The sequence below is a fragment of the Hippocampus comes genome, unplaced genomic scaffold (genome assembly GCF_001891065.2).
Source record: "Hippocampus comes isolate QL1 unplaced genomic scaffold, H_comes_QL1_v1.1 scaffold295, whole genome shotgun sequence".
NCBI classification, from domain to species: domain Eukaryota; kingdom Metazoa; phylum Chordata; class Actinopteri; order Syngnathiformes; family Syngnathidae; genus Hippocampus; species Hippocampus comes.
Window position 1 is genome coordinate 759694 of NW_017804848.1, and position 12198 is coordinate 771891.

The 12198-nt window shown below is 51.9% G+C and overlaps 2 protein-coding genes across 3 annotated transcripts in view; both read right to left on the minus strand.

Moving 5' to 3' along the window:
- The window catches only part of coch (coagulation factor C homolog, cochlin (Limulus polyphemus)), a 6786-nt gene extending 6193 nt beyond the window's left edge, over positions 1–593 (minus strand). The window contains exons 1-2 of the mRNA XM_019877985.1: positions 494–593; positions 300–350 (exon numbers count right to left, since the gene is read on the minus strand). Coding sequence (XP_019733544.1) covers positions 300–324 — 25 coding nt within the window. The 5' untranslated portion in view covers positions 325–350; positions 494–593. The remainder of the gene's footprint in view (positions 1–299; positions 351–493) is intronic.
- Positions 594–2038: 1445 nt separating this feature from the next.
- The window catches only part of scfd1 (sec1 family domain containing 1), a 12536-nt gene continuing 2376 nt past the window's right edge, over positions 2039–12198 (minus strand). The window contains exons 1-25 of one of the 2 annotated variants that reach the window (XM_019878867.1): positions 10733–10829; positions 10107–10177; positions 9932–10020; positions 9739–9829; positions 9443–9565; positions 9192–9279; positions 9023–9112; positions 8887–8942; positions 8693–8778; positions 8518–8617; positions 8119–8258; positions 7952–8042; positions 7798–7871; positions 7425–7506; positions 7243–7339; positions 7074–7144; positions 6321–6400; positions 4768–4830; positions 4655–4730; positions 3960–4013; positions 3622–3674; positions 3489–3522; positions 3110–3175; positions 2942–3010; positions 2039–2442 (exon numbers count right to left, since the gene is read on the minus strand). In XM_019878867.1, the coding sequence (XP_019734426.1) occupies positions 2419–2442; positions 2942–3010; positions 3110–3175; positions 3489–3522; positions 3622–3674; positions 3960–4013; positions 4655–4730; positions 4768–4830; positions 6321–6400; positions 7074–7144; positions 7243–7339; positions 7425–7506; positions 7798–7871; positions 7952–8042; positions 8119–8258; positions 8518–8617; positions 8693–8778; positions 8887–8942; positions 9023–9112; positions 9192–9279; positions 9443–9565; positions 9739–9829; positions 9932–10020; positions 10107–10177; positions 10733–10763 (1899 nt within the window). In that variant the 5' untranslated portion in view covers positions 10764–10829 and the 3' untranslated portion in view covers positions 2039–2418. Of the gene's footprint in view, positions 2443–2941; positions 3011–3109; positions 3176–3488; positions 3523–3621; positions 3675–3959; positions 4014–4654; positions 4731–4767; positions 4831–6320; positions 6401–7073; positions 7145–7242; positions 7340–7424; positions 7507–7797; positions 7872–7951; positions 8043–8118; positions 8259–8517; positions 8618–8692; positions 8779–8886; positions 8943–9022; positions 9113–9191; positions 9280–9442; positions 9566–9738; positions 9830–9931; positions 10021–10106; positions 10178–10732; positions 10830–12198 lie in introns of those variants that run through there. The other variant, XM_019878877.1, reaches the window with a different exon arrangement.

The following is a 12198-nucleotide window of genomic DNA, read 5'->3' on the forward strand; positions in this document are numbered from 1 at the left end:
GTGACGTGGTGGGGGGGGGGGCACGCGAGAGGAAAGGAGCGCATCAAAGCGAGGGAGGACGCGGGTCGGCCCCATCCCAAGACGGAGGCAAGGCGCGTGACTGGAAGATTCTTATTTGTGTGGAGAGACCCCCGGCGCAGAAGAGCAGAATAGAGCGGAGCAAGTGGTCCCACAAAAGCCAGACGACAAGAGAGTCGGTCGCTGAGAGCGACGCCAAGGAAACGCGGCCTCGGCCGAGACCGAGACCGGAGGCGAGCGCGAGAGGACCCGCTCAAGTGCAGGAGGCCGCCGCGAGGTACCGCTGAGAAGAAGGAGCACAGACATGAGGCCCGCCTGCCCGCCGCCGCCGCCTGCAAATCCAAACAAACAAACAAGTCAACCGCAGAGGCTCAGGACGCCAATCAAACGCACGCAAGACACGGGCCGAAAATCAAGATTAAAATTCATTTGAAAATCGGGAGGGGGGGCGGGAAAGTGAATCGATCAATCACACCGACCGCTTTGTTTCGTTTCTTTGAAATCCCAAAAGTCCCAAAGGGGATTTTAATCCTTGCAAGAGGAAGAGCAACGATGAGGAGCAGAGCCCGAGGGGACCCTTTAAATAAGTTCGCGCGCACACGCCGCGCGCGCATGCGCGTGGGTGGAGGCTGGCCGAGCTCGCGGCAAAAAAGTCAAACGACTGCCCGAGTTTTTTGCTCCTCGTCTTTTTCCGAGTCCGAGGGACAATGGGTGGAACATTAAAACGAGAAATAGAACTCGGAACTTTGTTGTTGTTCTTTTAAACGCACAAAAAGATCTCCCCCGTATTTTGGGTGTACATTTCGTTCCCCCGAGTAGCAGAAGGCTCCAAGTCTCGTTTCATCCGCTGTCTCTCGCGATATTCGTCCCAAAATTCCAAAAGTGTGCTTTTGAAATGGGCAACCCACAAAACGTCCATCCGGGCAACTGGACGCTTTTTTTTTCTTCGATTTCTTGTTTTGCCAGAAAAAGAAACCAGAGACGGAAGTCGGGAATGCTGCGATTTCCTAGCATGCCCCACCCCTCCTGCTTTTCATTGGACGTCGCTGCTAACTCCGCCCACCTCACCTTCCGAATTACAAGCGCGCGCTGGCACAAATCTCGTCGACTCTGCTAAGATTGTTATCGCGATGTGGTGATTTGGAAGCGTTGACGAACTGTTCTCCCGTCGATACGACGCTTTGACGTCACCTTTTTTTTTTTTTTAATTTGTTGACTGTGCTAATTTCGGCTTGATGCTTATTTGCATGTCGCACGTCGAAGTCTCAATTGCCGTCTTTCACGACGTGGCCTCACAAACGAAAGAAGAAAAGGCACCGAGAGGCTCTTTCATCAACGTTTGGAGCATCAGGAGAAGACCGATGACTGTTTGGAGAAACTGGAGCCCATTGGGATAAGACGATGTCATTTTCGGATACGGCGACCTCAGAGAAACCGTTGAAAGTTTCTTGGCAACCAAACGCGTGTTGACCGCCAGCTATTTCTTCCTCGCCGTTCTATTCAACTTTTGTTTTCTGTCCTCAGCTCTCCAATGATTGGAGAGTTGTGCTTCTGGTGATGGTGCAGATGATATTTGGCGCGATGACCTCATCAACACGAGACAGGATGTTGCTACGCGGGGAGGAGAATTGACCCCCGCTGCGTCTCCGACCGAGTCCGAGCCCAAGAATGTCTGTCATGTGGTTCCAGGACGGGAAGTTGACCCCGGTCGGCAGGAGGTGGACGCGTCTTCTTAGTCTTCATCTCGATCGGGAAAAGAAAACTCGCAATGAGTGGAAAGGCTCCGCATGCTAATGGCTACGAGCTAGCGGACACTTGGCGCGACGGGTTCAAGAGGCTCCAACAACGTCATGGCTGACACTCCGCCCCGATGAACGGCCGGCTGCCCCGCGCTCACGCTCCGTTGGAATGCTGGAGGGGAAAAAAAGGCTTTCCTAATCACATGATTCCCAACCAAATGGATTCATTTATTTTTAATAAGTTGTGAAAAAAATACCCTTATGACTTTTTGGGGGGGGAAAAAAAAATTCTACAAAAACACAGATGCCCATAAAATAAATCAGTGTGTCTAAGATGTTTTTTAACAGCTCCAAAAGACATCCTAATTTCCATCCTGGGGGGGGGGTTGCACATACAATGACATGTTCGGACTTGATGTGGCTCAAGGTTCTTTTATTTTGACATGTTGGTAAATCGCAGAAAGAGGGAAGGGTGGCAATTGATTGACAGATGGGGGTTCCTCACATACATCATTCCGAAGCATACAGTCCCCCCTCTACCCCCCCCAAAAAAAAAGTTGGTCAAGTTCGTTTGTATTTACGCTGACAGAAAACATCCATCCGTCATTTCTCTGCAGCGCTCATCCTCACACGTTGAAAATGTTCTTCGGTGTCCCCGGCCTCACTTTTGCCCCAACTGGGAGAGCTGCAGACTCGCACGCGTGTGCGCGCACGCACACACACACACACACACACACACACACACACACACGCGCGCGCACACACACACACACACACACACACACACACACAAACAAACACACAGCATGTTCAATTTCAGGGTTGACAATAAAAAAAGCCACCCACCCACAAGTTGAAAATTTGTGGCTTGGGGGGAAGAGTACGTAAAAGCAGTGCTAAATAGAAATACAAATATTATATTATAAGAGGTTTCTTTTGCAGTAAGCTTGTTTCTTTTATTCTATTGGGAAAAAAAGTGACTTTCTGGGAGATAAAAAAAAAACAGTTGCTTTTGTCTTGAAAAAGTGAGATTTCTTTTCAAAACAAGAAAAACGCTTTGTCTGCTTTCCTTTTAGTCTGTGTTCTCTCGCATGTCCGTGTTTGTCTTTTCTCGTTTTTTTGGTTGTTTGGCTTCCACTGGCTATTTGGGGAGCCAAAATAGGGGAAGGCGAGCTGCAACTGACCTGTTTGATGAATTGCGACGCGTTGAACAGTTCGCTGCAGCCGTAAATCACCTTCTTGCCTGCTCTCGACTGACGCACGCACGCACACACACAAACAAAAAGTGCTTGTCAGTACTGCGTGTGTGTGTGTGTGTTGAGAAATGAGGTCGTGGCCGAGCGGTGTCGTACTTTTGTGTAGTCCACCAAGTTCTGGTACTCGATGTAGTTTCCTCCGCCCACCACAAAGACGATGGCCTGAACAACAAATTCAAGAATTAAAAAAAAAAACCAGCTGCAATGTTTTTCAATACAAAACGAGAGCGTTTGCTTTCAACCGAATTTTGAGAACTTTTTTCCTCCTTCAGAAATACTTCTCACATTTTTTAAAGCCCGATTTTTTTTCATTTTGAGATTTATTTTTTTAACATGTATAATTCTTGTGAAATCAATATTTTTTTCTATTACATTTGACATTTGAAACTTTTTTTTTCTCTATTTGCCCGCTGACAACAACGGCAACGGATTTCCGATGCAGTCAATGGATGAAGTCCCTAATCGATGGACTCACCTCCTGAAAAGGGTTCTTGTTCCTGGGAATGGAGCTGGGGAAGACACAAACGGAGCCGTGCCGTCAGGGCGGTGCTAATAGGAAGCGCCTGCGCGCGTGTGTGTGCGACTGCGCACGTGCGTGGGTGCGATACCTATCACTGCCGCGCAGCATCTTGGGGTCAAAGTAGCGATAGTCGTCCGTTTCCTGCAACGGGGACCAAAAGAGAAAAACACATCACGTGGTTCAACTGATTGTTAGCCAGGAGGCGGAGCTTCCTCACAATGCTACCTTAGCTTGGATTTGCACCAGCTCAGGAAGTCAAAAAGAAAAGAAACACACACACACACACACACACACACAGAGTCCAGGAAATTCTTTCACTCTTTCATCCTCGGTCCAAATTTTTTGTCCAGTGTCCTCCTTTCAGCAACAACAACTTTATGTGTGTGTGTGTGTGTCTGTGTGTGTGTGTGTGTGTGTTCTACTCACAGCGTGCGACTTCATCTCCATCAGATTGTCGAGGACTCGGGTGACTGGAAGGTTCTGGAAATCACAAAACAACATTAGGAGGAAATTTTCCCCTGGAAAAAAAATGTCAAAAGTCAGATTTTATTTGCGTCACATTTCAAGTTCAACAAACAGCAGAAAAAAGGACAACTTTTTCCTTTTGTTTTTCAATCCACAGTCGAGCTTTTTTCCTGTCCAAACTTTTTGAAAAAATATTTTTGGGACAAAAAATGCAAAACAATTTTTTTAAATGTCACCGTTTTTGCAAAAGGTAAAAATCGTATCTTTTTTTTTTCTTCTGGGGAAAAAAAACCCTCAATTTTATCCCCATTTTTTTTGAAAACCATTTTATCTCCTGATGAGTATGCTCATGAATCAACAAAAGAAAGAAAATAAAGAAATCTGGCTAAAAAAAAAAAAAAACAAAGAACGCGAGAAGTATTTTTTTGAAATAACGTTCATCATCAGCTGACATCATCGAGCTGCTCTCGGCGCCTGCTGGTTGAAAAGGCCAAATTGGCGCCGGTTCCCCCCTTGAAGGGGAACAACGGATGGCAACGGAGGAGAATGATGAGAAAAGAGCAAAAAAAAAAAAAACCCCCGATGGCTGCGTGGAAACGACTTGCGCAGGTGTTTGCTTGTTTTGTTTGTCACGCGCGGGCGGGCAGCGGACTCACGTGCTGCTTGAGCACCAAGTTCTTCACTCCCTCCATCACCAGCTGAGAGCCGCTATTCATCACTCGGGAAAACAGACTGAGCCATTTTGGGCACGTGAAGGCGGCCGACCTACCCCATGGGCTTCACTCCGCTGTTGCCGTAGTTGGCGGGGGTGGCGGCCATCTTGGTGAAGGCCCTGCGCCGGCGGGACAAAAACAAAACAAAAAATCAAACATTTCCCATCCTCTCTCAGTCAACGGGTCCGGACGGATGGACGCGGGGGAGGCCGGACGAGGCCCGCGACCGGGAGGAACACTTCGGCAGGGGGGCGTATCCCAATGAGGCACCCGTGCCGCCTCGTCTCGGCGCTTCGAGTTCTTCCGTTCGGATCCGCTCGCGGGGAACGGCAGACGACCCTCGCCGGAAACGACTCCGACCGAGTGCCGGACCGAACGCCGAGCCGGGCTGCGGTACGGCAATCTTCCCAAAGCGCCCCCGTAGCAAAGGCCATTATCTCCAAGTCCCCGACCACGCCGACTTTCCCAGCAGACCCTCTCAGGCCGGGCTCAAAACTTGTCCCGCGACAATTTTGCAAAATGTGGGACAAGCTAGCTGGATGGCTTCAATTCCATGAATGATTACCAACCCCCCCCTCCAAAAAAAAAGAGTGAGCTGTGGATTTTTTTGGGGGGGGAAGCTTCAGCAGTTTGACTCCAGTGTTGATTGATGATGAAAACGTGACCATCAACTGAATCGTTGCGAAGCCAAAGTGTCCAGACGAGCGCTTCCTTTTGCACATCAATAAAGAGCCCGTCCAGGCTTTGTTGTTGGGATTTTCCCCCGGGAAGTGTGGGGGGGGACCTTAACTTCATTTCCAGGCAGCCCACACGGAGGAAGGGCGCACACGCATGCGGCCAATACTCGTGCCAAGAAGGTTTCATCACAAAATTCCGTCCTTTGGTTTTGATTTGTGCGTGCAAATCAAACCAAACGCAGCAAACGGGGGCGGAGGGAGGGGCTTTTTCAAATGGCCCATTTTGTCGATTTCTCGCGGGGGGGACTCGGTCCTCCTCGTCCGCGAGAGGATTGCAAATTGACCGAGTGACCCCCAAGAGCATCCCACTCCCCCAAATCAAGTTCAGTGGCAAATTGGACGCGGGGCCTCGGCCGTCTCGGGGCGCACGCGGACGCTCGCGCTCGTCAAGTGGGGCTGTTTGGCTTTCAGGTCAAAAGTTCAGGCGACGGCGCTCTGCCATCCACCAAAGCGGGACACTCGGGCAGAAAGACGCGCCGGTGATTTGCGTGTTTCAAACGATTCCCTGAAAGAAAAAGTCAACAACGACGGCGGGTGGACCGCGACAAAAAAAACGTCAACGTCTCCATCGCATCGATGACGGCCGGACGCCGACGACGTCTCGCGCGCGTGCAGATATTTCCGCGCGATCATGAGGCGCGATGTCAATGAATGGGCCGCTTGAAGAAAAGAATCATCGGTGAGAACATATGGATACTCTTTTTGTTTGTTTTTTTTAAGAAATTTGAGCCGTCGTAAAAGTCTTGGATGCCCCCCCCACCCCCCCCTTCCCCATACAATACTTTCCATTGCGGACGGACACGCAGACGTGGAAATGTACTTGTTTCCTTGGAATCACACACGTGCCGACACGCATCCCCCCAAAGACTCACTTCCACTGTTTGATGTAGGCCAGGGGCGACAGGTCGCAGCCGGCGTCCAGCAGGGCCGTCTGATACTGCTCCAAGTCCGACTGCGGGCACGCCACAAAGACACAAAGTTGGCCTCGCTCATTTGCATCGTTGGACGCGCGACGAGAACCAAAGTCATAAAAAAGGAAGAGCGGCCAGAGAACATTCCGCTGCGCTTAGGAAGCCTTTGGCCCGGAAGCGGCGAGACGGCCGGGGACGGATTTACAACGTCGCCGCTGGCTCGCGTCCGCCGACGGGCCTGCGATGGTCATCAGCGCGCAAACGGACGGACGGACGGACGGACACGCGCGTGCGCGCAGCACCGCTCGCGCGCGGACCCCTTTGCCAAAGAACCGTCAAGAGGCCCGGCGGGACAAAACGTCCAGAGGCGGGCCAGCGCCGCACGGCGGTTGCACGGACTGGCCGGCGGTCCTTTCGAAAGCCGCGGCCGCTGTTGGCGCTCAGTCTGCGGGGATCCATCGCGTTCATTGGCGCGAGACAAGAGGAGTGCTTTGCCACCATCTTGTGAAATCGACTGAAGGACGACACGCTCGAGTGAGTTGAGGAATTTCATTCCGACGAGCGACAGTGATAAAGCTGTCCAATTGTTTGGACTTTTGGGCAACAACCTTGTGCTGCATCGAGTCATTTGCTGATTTCAACGATGCTAATTCGTAAACCAAGTAACACTAGCATGAAAGCAGAGCGACGGTTCCAGCGGCGTTGCGGCGTTACCTCTGAAGGAGGCTGCTGGGCTGTGATGTAGAAGATGAGAAAGAGTCGCATCTTGTCTTCTGGAGTCCCCGCTGACAACCCAAAACACACACACACACAAAAGAAAATGGCGCACCACGCATCAAAAGCGCTGCAACGGGACGACGTGCGTGTGCGTGTGCGCGGGTACCGTCCGGGTCGCTGATGATGTCCAGGAGAGATTTGTCCAAAGTCGACTTGCTCATCAGTTTCTCTTCATACTCAAAATAGACGTCCAGTTTTCGGCTCTGAACATAACACGCCGCGCGCGGACACACTTGAGCGGGCGGCAGCACGAGCAACCTATCGCGGCACCCCGAAGGCGTTCCTCACCTTGATGTGGTCCAGCACCGCCGTGGCCACGTTGGTGTGCAGGTCGATGAGGCGTTTCTTCTCCAGCAGCTCGGGCAGAGAACTACAACAACGGCGTGCAAACATGAGACGTGGAGGAAATACCCCGGCGGTCGCAGTGTCTGTGTGTTCGATGTGGCTTTTAGAGGCGGAGCCTGGCGGGGGCATATATTCTTTATCCTCCGCAACAAACCACCGACATGAACGCGGTCTTCGCTGGTCATATGGATGAACGGAAGTATTATACTGCCCCCTGGAGGCCGGAAGGAACTGATCACGTCCGGGTTATGGAGGCGGGGTTCGGAGAAGAGTGCTTTGGGTCCGAGGAGGTGTAGAGTGAAGGAGGGCCACGCACCTGACGGCGGAGGTGAGCTTGGCGGTGTTGTCGGACAGCATGCTGATGGCGCCCTCGTCCTCGCCCTCCAGGCCCTGCCCCCAAAAGAGAGAGGGAGGGGTCAGCAGAGGGCAACTCGCGGCGGGCGACGTCGGCGCCGGCCGGCCTCCCTCACCATGATGCTCTTCAGACGTTTGACCTCGTCCTCCTGCGCCCGGTACGCGTCCAGCTCCTCCTGGACCGACTCGGCCACCTCCGGGAAGGGACTGCCCGGGCGGACGCGACGCGGGCTCAGAAATGCGCGAGGGGGGGGGGGCGGCGCCGCCGCCGGACCTGACTCACCTGCCCTTGTGTCTCTGCCAGAACTTGTCGGCGGCCGTCAGGTCGTAGGTGCGTCGGCTTTTCTTTTTGGGCCTGGCGCCGGCGGGGGGCGCCTCCGCCCCCGCGCCCTCCTCCAGCATCACCCTGTTGAGGTGCAAGTCCTGGCGGGGCCCAACAATGCATGCCGCTCACATTTTGGTGCCCGGGGGCCATTTTTAAGATGGTCGGGATCAGGTCCATTCAAAAAAACCTCAAATGTGCTTGCCACTTTTGATCATTTCACCAACAAAACTTCAATTTAAGAATGGCCGCTTTATGATATACTTGACAAACATTTTTGAATGTGACACTCAATGAAAAGAAACGCGTTTATCTTGACGGAATATCAAAGTAAATCTTTGCGGTTGGGCGAGGGCTCACCATGACGTCGTGGATGAGCGCCTGGTACGTCCACGTGTGGTGAAGGGGCGTGGCCATGTCCATGTTGCGGTCGGCCAGCACGAACAAAGGCCTCTGGAAGCTGCGCACAGGCGCCACGCGTCACGGGAGCCGCCGTCGGCGCGGCGCGCGGCGCTTTTGCTCGCGCGGCGCTTACCTGAACTGCCCGGAGGCCATGTTGTCTCCCGTGAACAGGCTGTTCCTGGCGTCGCGCAGGTTTTCCCGCAGCTTCTTGTCCAGCTTCTACGAGACGCGGCGGACGCGCGGGTTACTCGTGCGGCGAAGACAAACCGCGGTTCGCCCTCGTACGGGAAGGTCAGCCCGCTTGCCCGCGAGCGTCCGGAGACTCACCGCGGCGACCATCTCGGCCGCGTTGCCGCGGGGACAGCGGATGATGGGCACGGCACCTGCGCAGACACACGCGGGGCATTCGTCAGCGGGCGCCAAAAGCGAGTCCGCTTCGCCAACGGCCGGCGGGGGGGCGCACCCAGCGTGACGAAGAAGCAGAAGAGACTGTCCACGATGGTGTCCATGATGGCCTCCATGTCGGTGTCCTGCATGTCTCCCCTGTTGATGGCTGCGGGGGGCACGACAAAAGGGCGGAGCCAGTTCAGACGCTCGCTCGCGTGACCGACGACGTCGCGACCGAGAGTCACCGTGGTAGGAGATGAGCTCCTTGTTTTGATGGCACAGAATAAACAGGTCGTCCTCCAGCGTGATGAAGTTCAGGTACTGATCGTACACCTGCGAATCAATCAATCAGTCAATCAATCAATCAACAACACACCCGCGCGGGTCACCAAAGAGTCCGGCAGGCATCGAGGTAGACCGCCGATGCCTTCGCACGAGCGAGTCGTCGATTTGAAGGGGGTATGGCATCGGTACGTGGAAGCGTAACCGTGGCAACCTTGGTGATGTGGCTGACGGCGTTAGCGGCCAACGCGGCGCTGGCGATGTCCTCCAGTTTGCTTCGACTGATGGCCGAGATGAAGTTCAGGTAGTAAGATTCGTACAGTTGGTTCCTCAGGTCCTAAACACACAAACGTGCGTCACAAATCTGACGGCATCAACTTGTACGAAAATTGGGTGACGGCCAAGTTTTGGATACAACGCCACGTGAGTCGGGAGGGGAAAAAAAAAAAAGGAGCGCTTCCAAGCCGTCAAAGGAGATGCGTGCGTGCGTGCGTGCGTACGTGCGAGCACCTGACACATCCGGTCGATGTTCTCCTCCGAGGGCATGACAAAGTAGATGGCCGGCACGTCGGGAATGGGATCTCGATCAGAGTGGAGCAACCTGAACGCACGGGCGCAACCACATTTCATCTACGCGCGGTAAGGTGAGGTGAGGTGAGGCGAGCCGCCGTGATGTGCGTGCGTGCGCGCGTGTGCGACTGACAGGTGCAGCGTGATGCCCATGTCTCGGAGCTCTTTGACGGACAGCAGAGGCGAGATGATGTCCTGACCGAAGCGGTCGTAGATCAACACCTATGAAACAAACAAACACACACACACACACGTTGCTCAGGGTACTTCAACGGCGTCGCGTTGGTCACGACGGCGTCCCAGTTTACCTTCCATACTGGCTCGGATGTGGCGTTCTTCACGGGAGGAGTGTTGAAGTTCAACATGCGCCTCAGAGCCACTGGAGGACAACGGCGGCAAAACAAAAACGTGACGACAGCATCTTCACATCACTTCATGCGTGCGGGGAGCGACGGCCTCCGGACGGCGTGCCAACTGTTTGTTCAATAAAACGAGAGCGAATCTGTCGATTTCAGATGCAGATTCCCTTTTTTTTTTTAATGGGGACTTAAAACAAAGACGGGACTGTAGTTTGAACGCAGCGAGGAATGCCGAGGGTGCGTTCGGAAATTCACTCAGACGCCCTGACACCGTTTTCACGGTTGCCTCACGTTACTTTGTCACGCGTTACCATTACGACCGACTGCTCGATCAGCTTTCTGCCCCGCTGTAGTTTCGTTGCCGTCTCGGCGTTTTCAAATCTTCGGAGACGAGACGTCATCGGGAAACGAGAAGAGCATCGGCTAAACGAGGCTCGGTCCGCATCAAGCGAGGCCGAAGGCCCGTTCAAATTTGGCGTCCGTCCTCGCGGACGGCATAAATGTCAAAAGTGGGACGGCGGCTGCGGATGAAAAATGACGAGCGATTTGAAAATTCGGCAATGAAGCGCACGCACCCGTCTGCTTGTCGCGAACCGACGCCGCCATCTTGGATGTTGTGGCCTTTCGATGACGTGTCAACACAAAGACGCAAAATAAAAACAGAGTGGTCGCTCTGACGCCGTTTGTCGAAACCATCGCGAGAGACACGAACAGGAGGTATCACTCCGGTGACTGTTGAGTGAACGACATTTGACGCGTGACGACGTCCAAAAATAAAGGGGTCAATTTGGCTGGATTATTCCAAAGGACATGACGTGATTATCAGCGCTGTGAAAAACAATCATACGAATCACAAAAACATTTTTTTTTTAAATCTGAAAGAATTCCCTCTTGGAGGAATCTCAAACTTTGTCGGCCTTCGTAGGGAAAAAATGATCCGAATACAAACGCCAATCAAAGAGACACCTGGGTGGGCTGAACATGAACACTTTTAGAATAGGTCCGTATGTCCCAATAATGTTAGCACTAAAATTCAACCCCGAGAAGAATTTGCTGTCATTTAAAGGAAGAGTGTGTCAAAATTTGTTGATGATATATATTTTTTGTCATGTAATTAGAGCCTCTTATTTGGAGGTGAATTAATGGCCATGATATTACATAGAGCGCGGCTTCCTACAGAGGCTGCCATGTTTCGCCGCCATCTTTCTGCTACCTGTTACGTCATGCCGTGCGCTTCCTCCGTCACTTGAGAAGTCGTTTGGGATGACATTTCGCTTACAACTCTGCTGAAGAAGTCGCTCGTAAGGCTTTTGCGAAATCCGCTCTCCGAGGTACCGCACTGCGCGTGCTTGGAGGTGAAGGCCTGCATTCTATCAGTTCACCAGTAGATGGCACTCGATTCTCCATTTTGCTCGTTATGAATGAATGAAAGTCTTCCTCAAAAACAAATGGATAATATTGAAAATGCAAGTTAAAAAAAACTCAATTGAGCCTTTCAACACAACTAGCATTCAAGGAAGTAAAGATTTATTTGAAAAGAACTTCAAGCACACAGCTCCAAAGTGGAAACGGCGTCAAACACGCGAACACAACGAGGACGCCAACAAGACATCAAGAGAAACGAAGAGAGAATTACAAATTGTACCCTGATAGATGACGTAGAAAAAAAATAGCTTATCCTGAGAAAAATGTTACAGTAACAGAGGAAAAGATGAGAAGAATAGTCAAAAAAAGTTCGATTTACAAAAACAAAGATGTAGCTAGCTCATCACACTGAAAAGTGATCATCTTCATCGAATGAAGTTGTATTTTTCCAAAATGAAGTTGGAGATTTATGATGACGTCAGCATTTGAACAAGTGAAGAATGTCATTGATTCTCTTCCTGCTCCATCTTAAGAACGTTGACTTTACTTTTTGTTGTACATGTTAAATTGCTCCATGTACAGCACTTTGGATGCAGCGATGGCTGTTTGAAAGTGCTCTATAAATATAGTTGAGTTGAGTTGAGTTTAACATAAAATTCACAATAAGAACCCCCCC